The sequence below is a fragment of the Muscardinus avellanarius genome (genome assembly GCF_963383645.1).
Source record: "Muscardinus avellanarius genome assembly, chromosome: 9".
In the NCBI taxonomy this organism is placed as follows: Eukaryota; Metazoa; Chordata; class Mammalia; order Rodentia; family Gliridae; genus Muscardinus; species Muscardinus avellanarius.
Genome location: NC_137795.1, coordinates 50,255,352 through 50,280,540, shown reverse-complemented (window position 1 = coordinate 50,280,540; position 25,189 = coordinate 50,255,352). Strand labels below are relative to the sequence as shown.

At 34.9% G+C, this 25,189-nt stretch overlaps 1 protein-coding gene across 4 annotated transcripts in view; it reads left to right on the top strand.

Moving 5' to 3' along the window:
- MAGI2 (membrane associated guanylate kinase, WW and PDZ domain containing 2) overlaps positions 1-25,189 on the top strand; it is a gene marked incomplete at both ends in the record, with an annotated part of 1,509,512 nt that overhangs the window by 836,471 nt on the left and 647,852 nt on the right. For 3 of the 4 annotated variants that reach the window (XM_080701938.1, XM_080701937.1, XM_080701939.1), the window contains one exon: positions 2,720-2,839. In XM_080701938.1, coding sequence (XP_080558064.1) covers positions 2,720-2,839 — 120 coding nt within the window. Of the gene's footprint in view, positions 1-2,719; positions 2,840-25,189 lie in introns of those variants that run through there. The other variant, XM_080701940.1, reaches the window with a different exon arrangement.

Below are 25,189 nucleotides of genomic sequence, written 5' to 3'. Positions count from 1 at the left end.
GGTAGGCAAACTCCCAGTCCAGATAGGCAGCAGCTTCAGGCAGGTCAGCAATAAGTGATACTAATGCAACACAGGGACCAGAAGTCAGTCATAAAGGCCTGAGGTGCAGGGTGGAGATGGAAAACCACTCAGTGAACCAGGAAGAGAACAACTACAGATGTGTTCACTAGAATTTGGCATAGGCCAATTATTCCAAATAAGTCAGCAGCTCTGGAAATCACCCTCAGGCACATGCTCCTGTGCTCACATTGTGCTGCAAATGCATTACCATACTGCCAGCAGTTAATTAATCAAAGCATGTAACTTCTTAAATATGCAGATAAATTAGAAAGGAAAATTGAATCTTTGTTATATGATTTTTCTTAATGATTAGAGTGTGTTCTAAACAAACAGAAAAAATTTGATTGCCCTCAAAATGTTAATGCTCTTTTAATTCACGAGGGTTAAGCACATAAAAGTCAGGATATTGAAAGTTAAGGTTCCTGTAGAAACATTAATTTGATGACATTATGCATACTAGGTGTGGGAGGTTTATATATTATAGCATAAAAACAGCAGGAAATACTGTAGAATCTGGCTCCGTTAAACCAAATAAAATGCAAAATTCAGGGGAAAGTCATTAAACGTGATTATAGAAAAAAAATGTTTTTGCAAAGCCCCAAAAAGGGTTATTAAACTTAATTTTAGGAAATAATGCCTTTGAATCTTAAGGAATATTTTCAATAGAAATTATTTATTTTTACCCCAGCATTGATTTTCGCAGTATATTGTACATCCTGGGATTAATTTATGCCTCTTATCTGCAGTTTAGATTTGATTCTAATAGATCCATAAAGAACTCACTGACTTTCTATGACCTAGTTGATTAAGATTTCAAGTTGAAAAGGTAAAAAATAAAATGTAGGAGTTTAAAATACTTTTTGTTTAGTATATAGACAATGTGAAGAAGTTTGAAATGTGAAAGAACCTGCCAGTGTACCAACTTGCTTCTATATTTGTCCTCTGTGTATTTCTGCATACTTATTTGCATGTATGCAGTACATAAAATTTAATATGCCTGTGCAAAATGCCCTAGGTAAGTGACATAGGAAAAGAAAACGTTTAAGGCATAGTCAGCCTTTCCTATAGCGCTATTTCTGATCCTGCCTCACAAGATGGACAGCAGGCCTGGAAGGCTGTGTTCTCTAGAGGACTGGACTGAGCCACAGGCTGAGCAGCTGACATTATTGTTAAGGTGACCCTTGGTAGCTCCATCCCTCTATGAGTGATTCAGGAAGTAGGAGCTGTTTTCCTATTTGGTAACCCTTGGGAAGTTGGCAAATCCAAATTTAGTCAAAATTAGAGATGATAATGAAGGAAGACATGAAGGTCATGTGAGGGAGATATGAAAACCCTACATATAAAATTAGTTTCTTCCAATTAAATTAGATTTTATAATTTTATATTATTATAATTACTAATGCAATTTAACTGTTACTCAGCTTCAATTATTATTACTATTTTTTTTTTCAGAACTGGGGATTGAACTCAGGAGCATTCTACCTCCAAGCTACACCCCCCAGCCCTATTTTTTGTTCTTTATTTTGAAACAGAGTCTCACTGAGTTGCGGAGGGCCTCACTAAGTAGTTCAGTTGCTTTGAGCCTGTGATCCTCCTGTCTGAAGCTACAAGTACTGAGATTATAAGCATGTGCCACCACGCCTGGCCAATTACTATTTTTTGATTTATTCAAAAGGCAAGTTATAACATATATAGAAGTAAAGTATATGCATACAAATGATGGGTTGGAAAAAAGGAAGTATACTACTATACAGGGCTTAGCCTTGTGTGGGAGAGGTTTAATAATAAAGGTGTGTTGTGATAAGTTAAGGATAAAGTCTGTAACATGTAGAACAACCATTAGCAACAAAAACAATAAAGTTTACAGCTAAATGGACAAGAGAAAAATAAAATGGAATATAAGAGTTATTCAATTTAATCTAAAAGAAGGCAGGATAAGACAAAAGTAGAAACAAAGAATGGATAAAAACAATAGTAAGATGAGAAGCGTGAAGGCAACCATGTCAATAATCACATATATCTAATAATGACTAAATGAAAAACTGAACACACCAATTAAAAAAATAGCAAAGAAATGTTTGATCCAAAATAATTTTTGGTATAAAGATAACAAAAACTAACAGTTCTCCCTCCACCAAAGAAAGAAAGAAAGAAAGAAAGAAAGAAAGAAAGAAAGAAAGAAAGAAAGAAAAGCAGATCCTGAAAATACAAAGATAAATTGACATTCCGCTAAGGTTTCTACTTTCCATTGTATTTTATGCCACAGCACAGCAATCTCCAGAACAATAGCAGTCCGTTCATGGGAGTGAAATATGTAAATTCCTGAGCTTGCAGACTCCTGGGCCACCATTCAAAACACCTCTTCAAAAAGGGTACAATGGTCTGCAGTTTTCAGGAAAAAAATCCATGCAGCTACATTCCATGGCAATGAACTCTTTACACACTGGATGAAGAAAAGTGCTTTGTATATTTACTTTAATCTTTACCCCCTGCTATTTTCTGTTGCCAAACAAACAGAAGGACAAATGCAAACTGCCAACTCGCGGGATGTACAAACAAGTGTTATTGAATATTCAGAAGTATGGTGGTATTTCTGAAGCTCAGCAGCAAATCACTTAGCGTCTTTCTTTTGTTTCCATTTCTATGTTTCCTTGTGCAGGCACCACAAGGCCACATAAGGAGGGCGAGGTTCCTGGAGTGGACTACATTTTCATCACTGTTGAAGATTTTATGGAATTGGAGAAAAGTGGTGCTCTCCTAGAAAGTGGGACTTATGAAGGTAAGGCAGGACTTGCCTGCAAATTCTGTTCCTTATTGCATCACAATCTCTTCATTTGACTGAAGTGCATTAGGGCACTAGGTTCTCAATGTGCTGCTGTTTTGGGTTTGAGAACTTTAATAAGGTAATTTTAGAAATGAATTAGAATACATCTGAATTCTCATATAATTCTGGAAGAAATATGTGCGTATATACCCACTGAAAAATCCTTGTGGTTGTCTCCAAAGGCTGTGATCTTCAAAACAAATGGCTTTAACTCCAGGTGACATCTGAGAGGGCAGAGCTGTCAGTCCTGTCAGTATCTCTATGTGGCTCTCTCAAGTAGCCACACATTGTTCACCTGTACTTGCCTCTTAAGAAAAATGATAGGCTAGAAAAATGTGATCTATAGAGAAATTCCCAGAGTCTACAGTAGCTAGTCTTACAGCATACCTGAGTTGAATATGAACAAATGAAACCCAAACCTTGAATCCATGGAGTATGTTTCTGTGGAATAAAAATTGTAACATGAACCAGAATCTGCCTTCCAAACTTTGCTTCATTACTTTCCTAAAATAAATACTAGTATTGCTGAACTTAATTAACTATCAAAAGGAAATTACAGCACTTAAAAATATAAGTAATAATATATTGATATGATCATGTTTTATCATTTACATGCATCTGTTTTATGTGTAATGAAACTATGCATCTATGCTCATGTATACGACTTTAAAATGACTAAAAAATTTAAAAATAACACCTCATACTCCAACCTCATGGTTATTACATATATAAAGTATTTGTACACATACTATACCTAATTCTAAAGATAAATCTAGTTTCACTCAACAGTTAATAGTGAGTGATTTTGAAAACAAAACATCATATATGCATGACTGCTTAGCTCATCCTACATCTGAATTCTACCAACTATCATCAGATAAGCCAAGTTTGCCGTATTAACAACTTAGCCCTTCACTTTTTCCATTTTTTTTAGTTCCATAGTTCAGTGGACTATAGTCATTCAAGAACTCAGTATTTTAAGATTGTTGGAAGTATTAAAATCTCTCCCATCACTTAGCATTCCTAAGGCAATTTAGGCTGAAATATTTGCATAAATTATGGCTGAAACATTTAGTATTGCCACAGTTCCAGGAAATAGGCAAAATATCCAGGAAATAATCTTATGTATTAGAGCTATACTGTGTTTATATTGTCAAGAATAAAAGGTATTAGAGATTGGTTGAAAACATTTTAGATAAAGAAGCAATGTTGATAATCTAAAGCTGACAAACTATATATTTAAAGTGCTATCTATATAAATCATAGAAAATAATTATATCAAATAAGCCAGTATAAATATTGCATTTACTCACCTTATTTGAATATTGTATTAAGTGAATAACTAATGGTTTAACATAGAGGAACATTCCAAGAGCAGCATGATTAACACTGGGGCTTTTTTAAAATTGTTGTCTATAAAAGTAAAGACTGTTTAGAGTAATGGCACATAAGCTGAAAAACTAAGCCAGATGTCTATGTTAAGCTTCCATTTTTCTTACAATAAACTAGAAATAATAAAATTTTATATCAGTGTGTTAAAATATAGATTATGTTAAATTTAAGTTCCAATTAATTTTTGAGGGAAATATCCTAAAACCATCCAATCAAAACCAAGATTTGTGAGCCAGACTTCCTCAGACATCTTTTTAGCACTGAGACTATAGTTTGCTGGGTTTGACACCAACTTGTTCTTCACCCCAAAGTAAATAAAACTCACTGTTGAAAAATAAGGCTGATTTCTTTATGTGACTTTGGCAGAGGTATAGAGGTAACGCTAGAGGTAACTATTGTTGAGGAGTTCACAGTGTCACATAGAAAAAACAGATATGTTTTCTCCTATCACATGACCACCTGGATGGATACTCTTTCAGATCTTGGGATCTTATGTTTTCCTGTAATTAAAGATAAGGAATCAGTAAGACTCACCTTCTGATAAGTCACCACATTTCTGCAGGATCATTCATAAGCTCTAGACTTAGGCCTACAACTGCATGTGTCATTTGTCAAGAAAACCCAGAGGATATCTTTTCTGCTCTGGTTGTGTCAAAATGTGCATAATAAAAATCAGGTGCTAGTCAACCAAACAACAACAACAAAAAAAAAAACGAGCTGAGAGCTTTTCTATTTGTCAAGCTTTCACAACATCAGTCTCTCAAAAGGGATGTTTAATAAAAGCCCAGGTTCTCTGTATTACACGTTCCCCTTCTTGTACTCTTTGAGTCACTCCTCCCTTCTCTCCTCACATTCTCTTGTCTTCAAAAATCTTTAGAGCTCTTGGCCAGGCTAGTCAATCCATTTTCAGTGTTCTGTGGATACACCAGAGAAAATAAGAAGGAATTGAGTTTCTCCCACATGAAGGTTACAGACCTTCTGTTAACCAAGTGGGGATCTTAAGACTAAAAGGAGCTTTCAAAATCCAATTTGCATGCAACATAGCAAGACCACTAATGCAACTGAAGTAAGAGAGTTAACCCCTGTTTCTTATTGCTCATCCTAAGTGCTTCCCAACTTGGTATATTTCTTGCCAGAGAAATCAAAGCTACTTTTTTATTTAAAAAATCAAAAAGAATCTTCTATAAAACATTTGGTGCATTTGGCTGCTCATCATAAAGAGAAACATGGATCCACCATATGATCTGGCTATACCACTCCTGGGTATCTTTCCAAAGGGGAAAAAAAGCAATAAGAACTACGGTAATATATGCATACCCGTGTTCATAGCAGCACAATTCACAAGAGCCAAATTATGGAACCAACCTAGGTGTACATCAACAGATGAGTGGATTATAAAATTATGGAATATATACACAATGGAATTCCACCCAGCAATAAGAAACAAAATTGTGTCACTTGCAGGAAAATGGAAGGACCTGGAGAGCATTATGTTAAGTGAGATAACCCAGTCATATCAACTGAAGAGTCATATGTTTTCTCTAATATGTGCAAGCTGGGGAGAAATTGGGATACCAGAGGGACTCCAGATAATGGAGGAGAAAACTCAGGGCCCCAGGGAGGTGATCTAAGGGAAGGTGAGGGAAAAGAGTGAGGATGATTGAAGGAAATACTATCATTAGCTTTGTGTATATACGTGAAAATACCCATGTCAATCTTAGTATTCTGTATGGGAGGGTGGGATGGGAACAGAGCATCGGGGGCACCAAGTACCATGTGCATCTATGTCACTTGTTAACATGATTTACATTTAATGTGAGACTATACTGTACCAGTATGGACACCAAGTAATGCGTGCATGTTTGTCACTGTCAACATGATTATTTTGTGATGTAAGACTATAATTCACAATCAAAAGCATATTAAAAAAATTTCCATTCTTTGCTTCACCCCACTACTACCTGGAGATGAAGTATCTACCTGGAATGTAGCTGTTCGGGAAAAATATATTCATTTAAATATTTATCATAGGCATCCACATTTGTTTCATTGCTAGTTCTAATTTTAATATTGGTAAATACATATAACTAAAGTGGAATTAATCCATTATTTTATTGATTAAAAATCAAACGGGCTGTCTTGAACTGTCAATTCTGCCTCCTGAAAATTGGCTCAAATTTTTTTCTCCAAAAGAGCAATTCTGTTACTGGAGCCTGAAAAGAAGGCTTAATGTATATTAATTACCATCTATAGTTATACTATATGGCCCTAGGCAAAATTCCACTCATTTTAAAGTCTTTCTTCTTATCACATCACCCAAATTGGAATGCCTTGACTTTTTTCTATGGGACATCTTCTGAATGGTCTTGTATGTGACTGGCCCAGCGAGCTTGGCTGTGATGGGAACCATTAAGTGTAGGTAACGGAAGGCGTTTCCATGACTTGAATGATCTTACTCTCACCTTTTAATGTTGAATTAGGTATAAAATTAAGTTGATAAATTATATTTATTATGAAATCTATTAATAATCTAGTATTATCAATAAAACAAAGTCCAGTGATGAACTTGGCATAACTTGAAGTACAAAGCAGAGCTCTTTATATGAATGTGGATCATTCCCTTGGAAATATGTCACAAATATATGAGATGCCAAGAGGTGGGATTAAATGAGTAGGCTTGGTACTCTCCAGGTTGGTATTCTAAGGAAGGGGAAATACCTTGGGAACTGTCCAATGTGCTGAATTGTCCAAGGCTCTAAATCAGTGTATTTTGTCTGACCTATTTCTTCAGGTGGTAAAGGTACATTACATTCATGGTTTTACTCACCACTCATAAGAGTTGTCTGCATCAGCCTGTGTTCTGAATGTGATCACTAACCAATCCTATGTCCTCTGAGCTGGGCCTACACTGATTTTACTTAATTCACATACTGAAATTACTCATAGTCATGTTCCAGAGTAGCACTTCCATGGGAACATTCACTACATTATTTTTATGTTGTGCCTTTCAAAACAAAGCTATATATTCTACAGAAGAGGCCACTGATCCTAAAATTAAGTGTTTCTTTTAAATGGACATTATCTTAATCCATAATTGCAAAACTGTCCCAGATTTTCAGAGAACCAAATTAAAACAAGGAGGTTATTGAGGCATTGACAGAATACAATACAAATATGGCATTTACCCTAACCTTAATGCTGTGGTTTCTCCTAATCTTTCTTTCTCTCTCTCTCTCTCTCTCTCTCTCTCTCTCTCTCTCTCTCTCTCTCTCTCACACACACACACACACACACACGCACACACGCACGAGCCTACCACAAACAGCATATATAGATTCATCAATAATTTAAGAAGACTATGAAATTAATATTTTCTGGACATAAAGAATTGTTATACTTTCTGAATCCTTTACTTTAGGGGAGGTACTGGGAATTGAACCCAGGGACATTCTACCCTAAGCTATATCCACATATTATTATATATCACATTATATATGTATATATATGTATATATAATTATCTATATAATATATATTATATCTCAACCCATATATATGTGTATATAATAACACACATATACACATATATAATATATATATTATATATACACATACATATGTTCTAGGCCATATATTTATGCATGTGTGTGATTTTTAACAAGGTCTTGCTAAATTTGCTGAGGCTGGATTCAAATTTGTCATCCACCTATCTCAGCCTCCCAAGTACTGGGATTGCAGCTGTGCAACAACACATAAAATTTTAAGTATTAAGAAGCAATAATTGTCTCAGAAAATGATCCACGCATTCCTCTTAGGATGAGAGAAAACATAAAATAACTTTTACACAAATATATTTTATATTTTACTTTACTAACTAAAATCAGCATCATTTTTTATCATGATCTTGATGCATTTATTATTAAAATTTTATCTCTATTCTCAATCAAAGTAGCATTAGATGATATAAAAATAGCTGATCCAAAGTAAATCATTATTGGCATCATAATCTTGAGAAAAATTATTCTTCTTTGAGTCCAAATTTCAACCCACTGAAATGTAAATAATCTTTCCTAAAGGATAGACCAATGCTTACATCAATGATAGGATTTTTGTCATTCTAAGGGACCAGAATAAGACAAACTTTCATTTTTCCTCTTCCCTTGTAGCCTATTACAAGGGAAAATTTTTACTATGTCAGTAATAATGCCCATTGCAGTAGTAGGTCCTTGAATATGCAGTTAAAATAGTCCAACTGTTCTTACCTGTCCAGGTTGTAACATTTTTTCTTTAGATACTTTAATGTTGCTTATGTTCCATTTTTTCTTTCTTTTTTGGTGGTGGTGGTAGAGAATATTCCTTTTGTGAAACATTCTAGGCCATACATTTGTGTGAGCATCATGGCAGCACTGAACATCCAAACACAGAACTCACTAAACGTCATTTGGCCACTGGGGAAAACACATTTTGTAAACATTTTATACACCTTTGGGGTCTTATAATGCCAGTTGTTGGCTTTGTTTGGAAAATGATTCAATTTATGTCCTGAGCTATTGGCAGGGATCCTGTGGTGTTTTTGCATGCCTTTTTACTTCTGTGGAAGTCACAAAGACTGGAAGTATTACTCTGTATTAAAATGTGAACATTTTCTCCTTTTGGTTCACGACTTTTGTAAGCCTAGCCTTCTCAAAATATGCCATATAGCAGTTGACTTCTCAATACTTCTTTTTCCCCAAAGAGGCTAGAAGAAATGACTCAAGCAATAATTAACTAATTTGATATCATATAAATTGTGTAAGATAATTAAAGGCTAATTGATATCAAGAAAAATTAAGTGAATTATTTTCTACCACCTAAATGCAGTTTTAACCAGCTCACTGCTAGTTCCATTCGTTTCCACAGTTATGGCTAAAAGGAACAGACACATCCTCGAGGGCCGTGCCATCACTCACGGGCCCAGTGCTCACGTATCTCAGTTCATAATGATATTAGGTAAAACCTAGGGTTCAGAAACTGTAAATGTCACAGTTTACTTCATTTCCCTTAAGCTCATGTCTATAATTATGATGATTTTCTACTTCTGTATACATCCCTTAGCAATTTTTATCTGAAACAAATTGAGAATTCACCTGGAAAAAAAAAATCACACCTCTCATTGAGTGAGAAGGAAAACACGTATAACTTCAAAATTTTTACTTATATTTCTCCCACTGCTTTGACAAACAGAACCTATTTGCCTTTGCTGATTTAGGGTGAATATTTTCAAGCCCTTTAAGCTGTTTTTGAGTGGGTAAGAAATGAATAAGAATACTGATAACATTTCATAATCTTGATGTGTGTATTCTGCAGCTGTGAATATACATTATAATATATTCACTGGATCCGACAATTCCATAGCTTTCAAAGACAATGAGGTTACTCATCTTACAAGAGGCACACAAGAGAATCTTGATCTCGTTGATTACAATAGTATTTTGCAGAAAAGCCATGTTTATCTGCAATAACCTCATCATGATGATGATCAGTGGCTCTTGCATGTTAAGTCTCAGATATGACACATAGATATTCCTAAAGCAAAGGTTTACTTACCCCAGCCATTCTCAGTAGTGCCCTAATGCCCTCTTGCTGTCAAAGCTTTTTCACAAACTTGTTCCACACACCAGTGATTTGAAAGCTCTAACCTAACAGCCTACTCCACGAAAGTATTTTTTGTATCTCAATTTTAAATCAGAAAAAGAAAACCTCCTGAGACATACTTTTCTTATATCTCATGTATTTCTGAGTTGAGGCGCAGATTAGACTAGAATCTAGGTGACCCCGGGTCTATTTCTCTCAGACAGAATAAAAATTCTCAGAAAAGGAAAGAGTGGTGCCCTAATTTTTATTGCTAAACAAATACTTTATTTTAAATGACCGTTGTTCCCAATCTCCAACAAAATTACAATAGATGTGGTAGTTTTATAAACAGTTTTTATTCAAACTTCACACAAAAACAAAAGTCTGAAACTTTGACACCTTTATTGGTCATATTCCACAAAATAGACAGGCATATTGAATGGTTTGATTAAAAATTATAGAGTAATAGTTCTCAAAAATATCCTGGTGCCTGTGTCTAAAAGCAGTCATGTTATAGAAGATTCACATCAGATGAAAGCTGGTGTGTGTGTGTGTGTGTGTGTGTGTGTGTGTGTGTGTGTGTGTGTGTGTGTTTTACTGGGGATTAAGCCCAGGAATATTCTACCTGGATGAAAGCTTCTTTTGAAGGCTTGCAAATTCTGGCTAGTGTGGTAAATCAACCAAGACACTAGATTTACATGTAATATGCAGAAGCTGCTAGTCCTTCCCCAAATAATAAGTAGTCCTCTTAGCTCTATTTTAGCCCATATGTATATATAGTAAGTAGATAAAATTAGGATCTATTAGTCACCATCTGTGTCCATATTAAACTATTTCCATAAAAGAGAATTCTTAAAGACTACAAATATGAAATCAGGAACCAAAGAAAAGCACACATTAAAGTTAATCACTAGCTCTAGCCAAATGGGATGTTTGATTCTCACTGTCTTCATCCTGTTTATATTAGCTACACTGGCATTCTTTCTTCCTGTTCCTGAAAACACAGCAAGCACATTTCTACCCTCCCACGATCTTAAGTGTATCATTTCATTTTCCTAGCCCACTCTTCTCTCAAATATTCACATAAATCTAATTCTCACATTTGGGTATTAATAAGAATCAAGACTTCAGGAAACTCTTACCTAACCTCCTCACCCAAAGATACCTGCTGCCATTTTCTATTCCAATCTCATGATGCTTCCTTTATCACACATATTATAACTGATAGTTTATTCTTATGCATATATTTTATTGTTAATATCCTCCACTAGAATATAAACTTCAAGAGATCAGAGACTTAGCAGTTTGGATCGGTGCTAATTCTAATGCTTCGATCTCTGGCACCTAAGAGGTGCTCAGTAAATATAGGCTAAATCAATGAATTAATGCCTGGATTTCTCCCCCTCCCCCTAACCTAACAGTGGGAACTCTTTCACCTTCTTATAGAGATTCTCCTGGCTTAGGAGTCTGGAATACATCCACTTTCTAGTCAAAATGCTCTAAACCAATAGTTTGGATCTCTAGCACCAATTTGAACTTAGAATCTGGACCTGGGATAACCTAGTATAACCATAATTTTGTTTTTGTCTTATCTTAATTCTCATGATCAGCCTACTGATACTGTACAAGAGATAACATTTTATTGAGAGGATAAGTTCTATCTTGCTATGGCCATTTTCTGTAGCCTAGTTTTCCCTGCACTAATTCATGGTCTGACTACTCAAACTTAAAAGCAGTGGACACAACAAAACCCAACCAATCCCTGCCTACTAAAATTTCTGTGGATGATGTCATCTGTGGATGAGTGATAATGCCTGTCCTTATAACTTCTGTCTTTGTTTATGCTATGTTTTTTTCTCACACATATGAAAGACTCTCTTCATTTCTCTGCCTCTTGTGCAAAAAGTCAATGGAGAGGTAAGAAACAGAAGTAATGGAGCCAAATTTATGGGCAAGGTAGAAATGTCCTCAAAAAAAGGGAAATATGCAAATTCAGAAAGGTATTTTAAAACAAAGGGAATGGTATGCATGTTCTCACTAAGAAATACAAAGGCTTCCTACCTAATATAGACATGTACATAGAATTTGTTAAATATCCAACTACCATTCCCTGGCTGGCTTTCAGCAAACTACAGGAGAACATGATTTTGTTTACTATTTCTTCATTTTTAGGTAAAATAATGAAAAACAATGAAAATTAAATTTTATCCAGTTCTTATTTGTTCATTGCTATTAAGATTTCTATTCCCACCTGACCTTTCTCTGTTTTCCTTTTATATGAGAGTGGCTTTAAACATTTACATAATATGTGCAAGTTTGCTTTCTTTTACTAAGCAGTTATTATGTAAAATTATAAAACATAAAATGCATATTTTAAATTTGAATACTGAAGGTAACTCAAATACTTAACACATGAAGTCAGCAAGCAAAAAGTTTAAATAATATCCAGAAAGCCCAAATTGATATTAACATAATGGTGGTGGGTTAATGAAAGAAAAAGATTTGAGCTTACATTTTTTATGAGTTTTCTTTCTTTCTTTCCCCTATCTCCATGACAAATCTGAAGATACTCTAGCAAGGAGCAGGCATCTGGCTAGAGAAATCTGCCTATGGCACTATGTATTGATATTGGGTCTACTTCCTCTGGGCTGGCCCATAGGAACAGAAAGGTTTCTCCAAGCCAGTTCTCTCATGATTACTTCCAAGAGGATTAGATATTTCCTATGTTGGTTCCTGCTTTCTAAGGGTGAGAGTAAATGATCTCCATAAAACTTCTAGAAAAAAATTACCCAGTGTATCTGTTTGTTTTTCTCAGAGATAAAGTAAGTCAGTACCTTAGCTGAATTATAATCTACTGCAGGAGGGTGGTTTCTGTCATTTATACCTTGGAGGAGATCCAGGAATACTGCTTTTCAAAGAGTATTCATGGGTTAAATAAAGTTACTCCCCTCCCCCCCTCCCATATTTCCCTTTAACTTCATAAGGGTCCCACTTATGGTTAAAATGTACAGGGAATTGTACAGTGGTACGTATAAGGAGGGAGGAGGGAGGGTGGTGACTTCTCTAAGCACGTTGTGTGGCAGTGAGAGACGCCAGGGGAAAGTACAAAAAAATGAAAGAAGAAATAGGAAAACCCATTTCAAAAACTGGAGTCGCTTGTTGAAGAAAGAGCATGCGTCAGTCTGCCAGAGGACAGCAGAGTATTATGACCCAGCACAGATATTGATTTTCCTAATAATTACCCTGATCATCCAGAAAAGGTTAAGTCATATGTAGAAAGGTAATATTTGACAAAGATTTCTTTTGAGAATTAAAATTTAACAGTTTGGACTTCTGAGGGGGAAAGGATGAAATACCCAATTAAATAGGATACCACCTTCCCTGAAAATTCCAGGTCAATGGGTTCATCTCTTTGGTATAAACATTTTAACTATCTTCTGTGTAAAAGTAATTTAAAAATGTATATTCAAGCTTATATTCAAATTAACATTTGATTGTCTTAATATCTATTTATGTATTTATTTATTTATTTATATTGGAGATTGAACCCACATGCATTCTACTTCTTAGTCATAGTCCCAGCCCTATTTTTTTTTATTTTAAAACAGGATCTTAATAAATTGTTTAGGTTGGTTTTGAACTCTGCAAGTCTTCTGTCTCAGCCTTCCAATGACTAGGATTATAGGCATGCACTACCATGCCTGGCTCAACAATTAATTTATAAACAAAGTCCATAAATTCAAATAAACCTTATGTCATTATATACCTAAAACATTCTAACTATATACACATATACTTAAGAAAAGTAATTAGATAATTTCCAGTTGCAATGAAGTTAGAAACTACATATACTTTCATCTGATTAATGTTTGTTATTGTTTTTAAAGTCAGAAATCCTACATGTAATATTTTTCAAAGCAATTAATGAATGTGTTAAATTTAAAATAGATCTATCAAACTGTGTGTACATTACTAAACTGCTAAAATTAATGTATTAATAAAGAACAAATTTGCAAATTCATTCATTCTTTAAAAGATCTCAGCATAATTGTACTTGACTCTTCTTGGTTTTTACTTTGGGGGATGCTCATCTGACCCCTGAGGTTCTTGAGACTAATAATAGCTCCAGACCACATTTTTTAAAGCTTATGTTTACAGTTGAAGAAGAAATAATAAAGACATTGCTTAAACTGGTTTAGCCTCATAAAGAGTCCGCATTCAAAGTATGTAATATATATAACCAAAGGTAAAAAATATTTCACCCCTTTACAAATATTTTTCATTCATTGACATTTTTTATTCACGCTCATGGGTCCTAACTTTGCAATAACCACTTGAGTGTGCTTCTTAAGGGGTTTTTTTGAGCGGGTGTATGTGTGTGTGTTTAATATTTAACTTCTGTTTTCATTCTCTCGCAGTTTAGAAGATTTTCTTTGTATTGATCTTTCAAGTGTTTTGTTTCTACCAAAAGCTTACTGGCATTATTTGCTTTCTCCATACTTGCTTTGTTTATCCTTCGCTCTCTGCTGAGAATTGAGAGGCCTGTGTGAATTCTCTGCTAGATATTTACTTTTATACCCCAGAAAGCTTTCCGTATTAGGGTATGCTGCATTTTATACTTCAGTTGGCCTTATTTCTTATTGTGGATCTTACATTTCAATACTGTTATTTGCTTATAGAGCAAAAGGGAACAACAGTGAAAATAATGAAAATAATATGTACATATGGACCCACCAGGAAGTAGTTGTTGAATGTGGAGGAAATTTAACTGAAACAATTTTTTCTGTTCTGATTAGAAACAGTACTTTCTTGGAAAGAGGCATGCTTGGGTATTTTGTTTAAACAAGATTGTATGGTTAGGCATGTTATATACCCAGAAACTGATATAATCTATCCTGATTCTTCACACTTTTCATGTTATTCAATGAACCCAGTGGTATGTTGGAATCATCTCTCTTGGTGAATGGATCCTCTCCTACTACCTTTGCCTAAAATTTGTATAAGTAGAATTCATTCAATTGATATTTTACCTTGTTTCTCTTTAATCATTTAATGCATTATGTTGTATCCCTTATAGTTCAGAACATATGCCAGTTCCTCTTTTATTCCTTAGTATTCAAATTCCTATCTTTTTTCTTAGGCAAGCCTTTTCAGTAGGAATTAGGAGGCTGGTGAAAGGAATAAAAATTTGTCTGAGTACATGTGCATTGTATTGTCAGAGGAAGAGTAATGTATGTTCTTTTCATTTATTATTTTCTTTTCCTATTCTCTAAATTAAAATTTTGTTTCATTTCTAAAGTATCAACTGGTCATATTCCATGTGTCCTTGTTGCTTCTTGTTTTATATTCCCTGGGTACCCTTATAACTTTTACTAATTATTTCTATCATACATAATTTGACACAACACTTGTTTTTTTGGCAGAATCCTATATGTTCTTATGACAGAATTGTTATCAAGAAATAGTGATTATAATCCTCTGCCATGGGTTTCTAATTACTCAAAGTGTTTTTTAATTTTCATGATTCATTTAAATTTTATGTAACTTTTTTGTGGTATTGGAGATGAAACCCAGCGGCATTCTACTTCAGTGCTACACCCCAGCCCTATTTTCTATTCTTTATTTCGAAACAGTCTCACTGAGTTGCAAAGGGCCTCACTATGTAGCTGAGACCCTCAGTCTTACTTTTTCAGCCTCCCAAATGCTGCGATTACAAGCATGTGCAGCCACTACCAGCTTTAACTCTTCTATTTTGAAAAGCACATACTAACCGTAAATTTCTAATAGTAAGGAATGGTAGATCACAGCTGCCTCAAAATAACAAAATGTTCATCAAGAGTTTCTACAGCTGGGCGTGGTGGCGCCCGCTTATAATCCCCGTGCTTGGGAGACGGAGACAGGAGGATCATGCAGGTTCAAAGCCAGGGCTTAACAGACCCTGTTTCCAAATAAAAATATAAAAATAGGTTTGAGAGTGTAGCCTGGAGGTAGAAAGGTTTCTAGGAACCCTAGTAGCACCAAAACCAAAAAAAGTTTCTCCAAAATAACAAATATATTAAATATGAACATGGAAATGTCAGCACAGAAGGAGGAGAAGCTGGGGTTTGGATTCTGGACAGAAGATGTTGGGGCAATGGGGCCGTTGGGCTTTTAGAAGGAGAATGGATTTTGATACGCCTTGCTTACAGTGGGGTGGATTCTGGTGGCAGAATCATCATTTGTTTTCAGCTTTTTAAAAAATGTTATTATTGGTGTGTTGTAATCACACATCATAATGAAGTTCAGAGTGTGGGGACAAACATGAGCGCAAGACTTGGTGAGTTTCTTTTTTTGTGCTGGCAGTTTCCTTTCAAGGCTGAGAATTGTTGGCAGTACACTTAAAGGAATTAAATAAAACCATAACACTGCACTGTTTGTAGGCAATTGATTGTCATCTCTGTGATTTAGGAAGTTTTGATGCCTTTGATGTCTACGCCCTTCCACAGTGCCCATTGGGTTTTCCATCAAACAAGAATGGAATGGAATCTGTCCTCACTTGCAACAGCAACAAAGGAGTTCTACAGATATATTAAAATGCAGAAGGCAGCTAGTGGTGGTTTGCAGTGTTGCACTGAACTATGGCATTAGTAGGGAAGCCCTGTGGCCTACAGGAAGCCACAGTGGTTTGTGTAGTTTTATACTAGAAACCTAGGAATCACAAGTTCAAATGCTAGTCTCATATTTTCCATGAACTTAGTGTTGGACCTTTGCTAAGACAGTTGTAAGAGAATTTGATCCCTACGTTTAAGTGACTGATGAGTCATACATAATAGCACAAGGAGACTTGTTCTAAATGACCTTAAGGAGTGGAACAGGGACAAACAATAGACAAAGAAAAAAGATTGTGACCTGATAAGGAAATGGTTTCTAATAGCCATGGCCGATGAAATAATAAACTAAATGCCTTGTAAGTAGGTACTGGGGCTGCCAAACTAGACTAAGAGCTCTCTTGGCAGAGTTGTTCTAAAAGAGAGACTGACAATAGCTACAACATCAAAACACTTAAAAAACACAGTCCCAGACTTGATACGTTGCATACACTATCTCCAGTTTTTATATTATTTCTTCAGTGACTGTATTATGTAAGCCACTTTTACCAAAAAGGATCCTAAAGCTCAAAGGTGATTATCAATGTATAGGAAGTCTCTCAGAGAGTCATTTGGCAGTCAAATTGCTTTCTGCCTTCTTTGTCACAGTCTGTGATTGGAAGGAATGTTTTTCATTGGGAATAAAATCACTCAGTGCAAAGCCAAGTTCTACTTTTATTTTTCCTTCCACAACTGGATAGCTAGTTCTCAGTCTCTGCCTCTGTGACCTCCCCTTCCCTTCCAACCATGATGCAATGTTCTAAACCAATGTTTCCTAAAATTTGCTTAGGCCATAAAATGTGAAATTCTACCCCTGAAAGAGAAAAGAAGTTCTGTAGTCAAGAAAGTTTGGAAAATATAAAATATTACCAACCATAACCTCCTCAGAATATTCATTTAATAAAATTACATTTTAAAGTTTCAAGAAGTCCTGCAATAAAGAACCCTGTTTATACATATGTAACCAGCATTTTTAAACTCAGTCTATAGAACCAATTGTCTTGGTGCTCCAGTAACACTTGCTTAGAACCTATGTTCTGGAACATACTTTAGAAAATGGTGGTATCATTCAACTCTGGGTCTGCAGTGGTTACTTGTAAAGTAAAATGGTCAAGCTGGATGCCCTTCAAGAGTTCCACCAGCACAATGATGGATAGTAATGATTTTCTGTCCACAGAGCCAACTCTGCCTCAAGTAATCACTAGGACTTGACTTCCAGAAACCTCACCAAGCCAGCTGGCCTTTCCCTGAGGCCAGCCAGTCAAGAACAAGAGACCAGGGTGGTAACGAGGACCGAAATGGTTTCTGACATCCGTTCCCACACTGTAGTGCTACTGTGATTACAGAACAACTTTTCTCAAATGTTTATTGCATAATTTAAAACACCTCACATTGCTTCAGCCCTCCCTCCCCAACTAAAATGATATATTATTCTGTAAGTCAATATAGGCTAACTAGGGATTAAAGAATATTAAAATGAAAATTTCAGTATAATGTCATAATAACAATGAAAATAGTAATATAAAAAGCCCTTCTATTGATTTTATTAAGAGTGGAGCTCCACTATTAGAATTTTAACTTGTATATAATCTGAGGCTCAGAGAGGTAAAGTGAATTGATCTCAAATCCTTCTAAGGGGCAGGGAGCTGATACAGTAGGAAGGGTAAGAGTGTGTGAAATGAGAAAAAAAGGGTTTGTGAAGAGCATAGATTGGGAGATGGTTATGCTATGGCTTCACCCCACCAAAGCAAATGAAAAAAGGGCAATTACACCTTTACTTGAGGCCTAGATAGAGGACTTAGCATCTTTTCCTCTTAGCATGTGGCCCAGTAGACCCTTGTATATGTTGAACGTAAGAAATCAATGCCTTCGGGAATGGCTTAAGCAGCCTGGGATGGCTTGAGTGGCCTCTGTGGCACACACCCATAATCCCAGTACTTGGGAAGCTGAAACAGGAAGATGGCTGATTTGAAGCCAACCTCAGCAACTTAGCAAGAACTTCAGCAACTTAAGACCCTGTTTCAAAATGTAAAAGGGCTGGAGTATTATATTTCAGAAGCAGAATGCCCTCTGGTTTTAATTCCCAGTAGTAAAAAAAAAAAAATTTTTAAGGTAATTGCATTTGGGTTATTATTAATATCCGCTGGCATCTGGGGTCTTTGAAAATTTGTGCTATATTGACAAATATGTATAAAAAAGAGAAAGAATGTTTTTTAACAAATGAAGTTTAATTGTTTTATATTTCTATTGATGCTTATAGTCTTACATCATAATGTACTTCATAGTGATAGTGACACATGCACACAGCACTTGGTGGGCTTTTCCCCAGCTCCCTCCCTATTTCTCCTTCCCCATACAGGATATTAGATGGACATTGATATTCTTATATATGTATATAATATCAATGAACATGATTTCCTCATTGGTTTTCCTCCCCTCCTCTTCCCTTAGATCACCTCCCTGGATCCACTGGAGTTTCTTCTCTGTTATCTGAAGCCTCTCTGGCATCCTGATTACTCCCTAGCTTCTGAATAGGAAATCAAACATATGACCCCTCACTTTCTGTGGCTGGCTAAGAATAGATTTTAAGTTAAAAATGGCTAAATACTTTTTATGGAAGAAAATAAGAAATAAAGAGAGCAGAAAATGGAAAGGAAATTACGAGAGGGTTAAGTAGAAGACGAGGACATGTAAACTGCAAGACAAGGGGAAATTTTACAGAGCAGTCACTTTAGATATATTTTAAGACTTTATTGATGCCATAAAGTTCAGACACTATAAACCTGAATTCTTTTTCAAAAGTAGGATACTGAATGCAAAAGTAAATTGAATTTAGATGAAAAAGAGGATTTAGAGGTAAACCAGTATTTTTATGGAATACTTACACAAAATAACATTTTTAGAAAATATTTTTAAAAGTAGTATACAATGAAAAACCATTTTAGACATTTCAAAAAGTAATCAATGCACTGTTTTAAATGAGCATGGTTATCGACTTAGAAATACACATATTCTCTGTGTCTTTGTGTCTCCTCATTTCTTCTTGACAATTCTGTCTTACTTTTGGTTATACTTATCATAAAATTACTTAGGATATTCATCATTTCTCTTTTCTTAATATATTAACTAACCAATTCCCCTGTCTTAAAATCTGCATCCCCAACTCAGACCTAGGTCTGAATGCAGATATACATCCCTGCATAATTATGGTAATTTTGCATATATGAAGGCATATATTGGCCTTCAAAAATACACAAACTAAAATTCTCCTAAATATAGTGCACCATTTCCACAAAACTTCTGTCTCTCCTGTGTTTCCAATCTCCATACATATAATAACCATATATATGATTTACATGATTTTCCAAACCAGAAACCTAAAGTTATCTTTGTTTCCCCACATTCAAGCAATAACCAAGCCCTTCCAATTCTAACTACAAACAACAACCTCTTTAATGCATCATCTTTCTGCCTATTTCTGGAATCCCCTTCTATAGCTCATATTCCCATCATCTCAGTGAACATTATTATTCTCCTTCCTGGACTTTCTCTCTTGATATTAGAGTAATATTTCTAATACCCAGATCTAATAACATTGTTTCTGTGTTCAAGTAGCTCTGATCAACATCGCCATAAAATCTTTGTATGCCAGAGAATTATATGGGCCCTCTCTACCTTCAAAGATATTTTACCAACTCCTCCCCAAGAAATACATATTATTTATTTAAAGATTCCTCCAAGTGTACTTTGGTTCACCTCTTCATGTCTGTTCAGATTTTCTTCCAGATCCTGCTTAATGTAATTTCATTCACTTCCATACAGACTTCAGATTGTGTTTTGTGCCAGATACTTTTCATCTTAGTAATTATACAATTACAGTATTCCTGTTGGCAGTTCTCTTGTACCTCCATTGAATTTTTTTTAAAAATTGGATTGGTGCATTGTAGTTATACATCTTAATGGAGGACAAGATGGTAGGGGCACACATGCACACATTTTTCAATTAGCCCTTCCCCAATTCCTACCCCATTTCCACTCCCCTCCCTCTTTCTCACATTTGGTTTAGTGATTGACTTTGATGTTTGTGAATGTACATTAGGGAATTTCTCTTTTCCCCTCTCCCATCCCCTTCAGTTACGTCACTTTATTTGCTCATCTATAGTTTCTCCATCTAGAATTCCTTCTATTTTTCAATTTCTGGGACAGTTAATGGCATAAAGAAGATGCTCAGTGAATCTTTGCTGCATAGAGTGGTTAAAAGAATATTTTGTAATATTTTTATATATTATACAATGTATGTCTATATAAATTTTTTTTCAAAATGTCATATTCTAATCCTCACTGTCTTCATGAATAATGCCTTATCCAGCTAGTTGCTGAAGTTAGAATGCAAACAATCTCGACAAATCCCTCTCCCACCTCCACATTAATTTATGACCCAGGCTTATATCATTATTTCCTAAACATTTGAATTCTTCCAATTCTCCTCAGTTCCATCACTACTATCAACTCAGATGCATTATTTTTTCTGGATTGCTGCTATACATTTCCTGAGTAGCTGATATATAGCCTTGATTCTACTTCAATTTTCACATTACATAGAGTTCTTTGTAAACAATAATCCCGGCCTCACACCTCTTCTACGTGTCTGTCTGTCTGTCTCTCTTTCTCTGTCATCATCCCTAGAGGTTCATGGTTTTGATTTGCTCTTGAGAGCAAGGAAACAGAGGTAATTTGGCTTTCCATCATTGGGAATATAGACATATTAAAATATGATGAAGACATATAAGAGTTAGTAGGTGACAGAAGCGATAAATTATACATACTCCTAATAATATGAATTGACCTTAAGAACATAGCTCTAAATAGAAACAAAACCTAAATGAGATTATAGCATAGTGCCATTAACATAAATTTAAATGTATGCATTTAGTACAACAATCAACATTACCAAGACTATTAGATTTCTTAGGCTTCCAATTCCCATTCCCTATTTCACTTTTTTTCTCCTTAGCACTTAACATTTTGCCAACTCATATTCTAATTGTCTATGCAATTACTTCTCTGTTTTTGCTATTATAAATGCATGCTACATAAGGTATTTCTAGCTATTTTGTTCAGAACTGTTTTTCCCAGTTCCTAAAGTAGCCATAAGTGCTCATAAGTATTTAATAAGTGATTTTCCTTTTAATACATTAAGATGTTTGTCCATGTATATGTATGTGGGAAGAAGGATAATGGAATTATGTGTGGTAATAACAGGTAATCACTAAATGAACCAATCAAACAAATCAGCAATAAAGGGCAGGCAAAAATACTTCCTATAATCTTGAAACTTATGAAGGTTCTAGTTTTTACCTATCTCTGGAACATTCTTTCTCCACATGCCATCCCAGTCCATCAATATATTTCAGCTACCCGCCTCCAAATCTTTAAACGCACCACACTCATGGTACCTTGGACCCTCTGAGCCTAGTTCTTTTTATTTAAAAAAACCTTTTCCTGATGATACTTCCCTCTCCATAGTATTTCTTTTGCCTAGTTGAATTTTTCTCATATTTTATACCCAGCACAATGTCTACTTCTTCCGGAATCCTTTCCTGACTCTTTTAGTTTATAATATTACCATGGAACCCTGGAATCCTATTTCTTCAAGATACTTACATATCTTAATTCATAATTATGCATTTCATTTTATGTAATTTTATTAGTTTCAGTCTGGCTTACTAGTCTGTCAGCTCTACAGGGCCAGGGACTATTTCTTATTTTGACCAGTATTATATTTCTGATGTCTAACACAGTATCTAGTAAATAGAGGATATACAACAAATATTAGCCATTTTAATGAATGAGTCTCTTTGTACCTTTAAGAAAATAGAAATATAATCTGCAAAAATACCATTAAGTTAATAAAGATTTATCCTTTGGATTTTTTTTGGTCCATTCAAAGTCACCTTTATTAAAACATGGACTTCACACAGGTCTATTGATTCATCATAAATGACATCGAAGTCATAAATAAGGTTTTCCCCATGGACAGTCATTTAATGGCTCCAGAAGGCAACAAAGGCTCTAATTTAGGTAGACAGAGGAGACAGAAGGAAATACAAGTAATATATGCATGTATGACTATCACTTTGAATGTCACTATGATCACAATGAACTAATAAAAGTATTTTTAAAAGAGGAGATCCCTTATTACTTGTTCCTTTAAAAAATTAAGTTAATCATGTATAAGCAAATTAATGTTTTCTTTACCTTCTAGCCAGTTCCAGCTAAAAATTTTTGAAAGATTTAATTCTCTTTCAATTATGTTTTCTTAGCACTTCTCAGTGTTTCTGTCACTCTAATTGTAAAAAATACAGGAAGTCTTTGATGACTAAAAGAGTGAGTCCCTATACCTCACAGCCATTGTGTAAGGAGCTTCTTTGCAAAGTCAACCAGCAGCAGCTTTGATCAGATTTCACTTAAAATCACCATTAATCTCAGTGTTGCAAATATTATACAATAAATTAATTGCAACACCTTTTCCAAAGCAAAAAACAAAGAAAAAAATATCTGATGCAGACTATGTGATAATATGAGATTTCATTTTTAAATGTTTCCAGACAACATGTAGGTTTTATTTTTCAAATAACACACACACACACGCGCGCGCGCACACACACACACACACACACACACACACACATAAAAGCATTCTATGAGGAGACACTTTTCCCCATTTCACATAATGCTGTACATTCGTCTCTGTTAATGTGACCTATTGTGCACATGTCACTTTGACTGCATTTCCCATTCTTTCCCATTGTTTTAGTCTTGTGAAAATGCTTTTAGACTTAAAAAAAAAATGCTCTGAGATAAAGGTAGCATTTCCACCTTAGGTTTGAGTATGAAGTCTACATCAAATTTTCACAGACTTAGTTTCAAAATATCCAAGACAAGAAATCTTCCCAAAAGAAAGGAAAGATATTTAATCTTCTGGGAATTATAAGGAGAGGAGAAACTGAGAGACAAAAAAGGTTGTATTCTTCCAGAATTTTGGATAGGAAAGTTAAAGTAGTAGAGTAGGCTTCTGAAATCCTTAAAACATCTGGCAGTGATGAATAGCTTTGAATCATGGGGCTAAATTTACTAATGATCCCTTGTGCTCAAATCTAAGAGACTTGGCTAAATAGGAATCTGCCCACTTACTTCATCATTAGAAAGAATAGCAGGTTCTACCATGTGGCCATTACACTACTTGCAGATGGGGAAATGCCCAAAGGATGGGCAAATCATCCAGGCTTCATATTTTCTATGTATATTAATTCTCTTTGATAACATTAGTGTTCAACAGTGTGTTTCAGTACGTTTCATCAGTTACAATGCAAAGTAAAAAACTTGAAATTCTCTTTGGCAAAGAAAGTGTTTTTTTCTTTCATTCTTGCCCAGACAGTCAACCATTGAAATTTTATGAACTTTGCAATTTGCTCTGGCATTCTATAGAGATGAAAAGTTTGAAGACCTTTTGAAGCTACTCCTAAATACTGCAAGAAAATGGAATTCTTGTATTACCTCAAAAGTAAATAACCAAAACTTCTTGAGATGAAGTAGAGAGGACTTCTAAGATTAAGGAACTTTTATGTAAAGGAGAAAGCATACTGGTTCTCAGAAGGTGTAGGTAAGCATTCAGGATGCTAAAAATATTCCTGTAAAAAAAAGTATGAAAGGTGATTTCCAAATGACCCATGATTTCAAATCTTTGGAACTATAAGAGATATACATATATGCAAATGTAAAAATATATACTTTATGTATATTTACTCAGGATGCTAAAATATTCTTGTGAAAAAAATATTAAAAGTGATTGGCAAATGACCCATGTTTTCAAATCTTTGGAACTATAAAAAAACAAATATATATTTGCTTTAAGATATGAGAAAGATGAATCAGATCCAAGATTTAGACTAGTATTTTCTATAAAATATTGCCAAAAATGTATTTTATTTCTTTTTGTGTGATACTGGGGATTAAGCCCAGGGGCATTTACCTCCAAGCTACACCCCCAGCCCTACTTTTTTATTCTTGATTTTAGAAACAGGGTCTCACTAAGTAGCTGAGTCTGGCTGCGAACTTTTGATCCTCCTATCTCAATCTCCAAAGTACTGGGATTATAAGCATGCACAACCACGCCCAGCTTTAATTTTTATTTTGCTAATATGTGAACATTTTTAAAAGTTAAGTAGACCTAAAAACTTATAACGAGAGTGTCCTGCTTTGCCTGCCACCAACCTACATTCACCTTTGAGGCAATCATTCCAACATCTTTAGCAATTTATTCAGACACATGGCTATGTATTACAAATATTATCTTCATATTATTTATTGATATGTCAATTTTAGATATTATACTTCGATTTCTAAGCTAATGAATACTTAGGTCCCTTCTCCATATAAACACACTTTCTTTCATGAAAATTTGGAATTTTTGTTCAATTTATGAATGATTTATTTTTTGAAGATTATGTAAATATTAATTCCTGCACTAGTTGCATTTTATATGTATATTCTCCCACAAATTTATAGCTGCCTCATTTCTTAAATTTTTCAATTATTTCATACTGCTAAATTTCTCAAATATGCTGAACATTTTATAAAATGCTGGTGGATATTCTTTTCTATACAAATATATA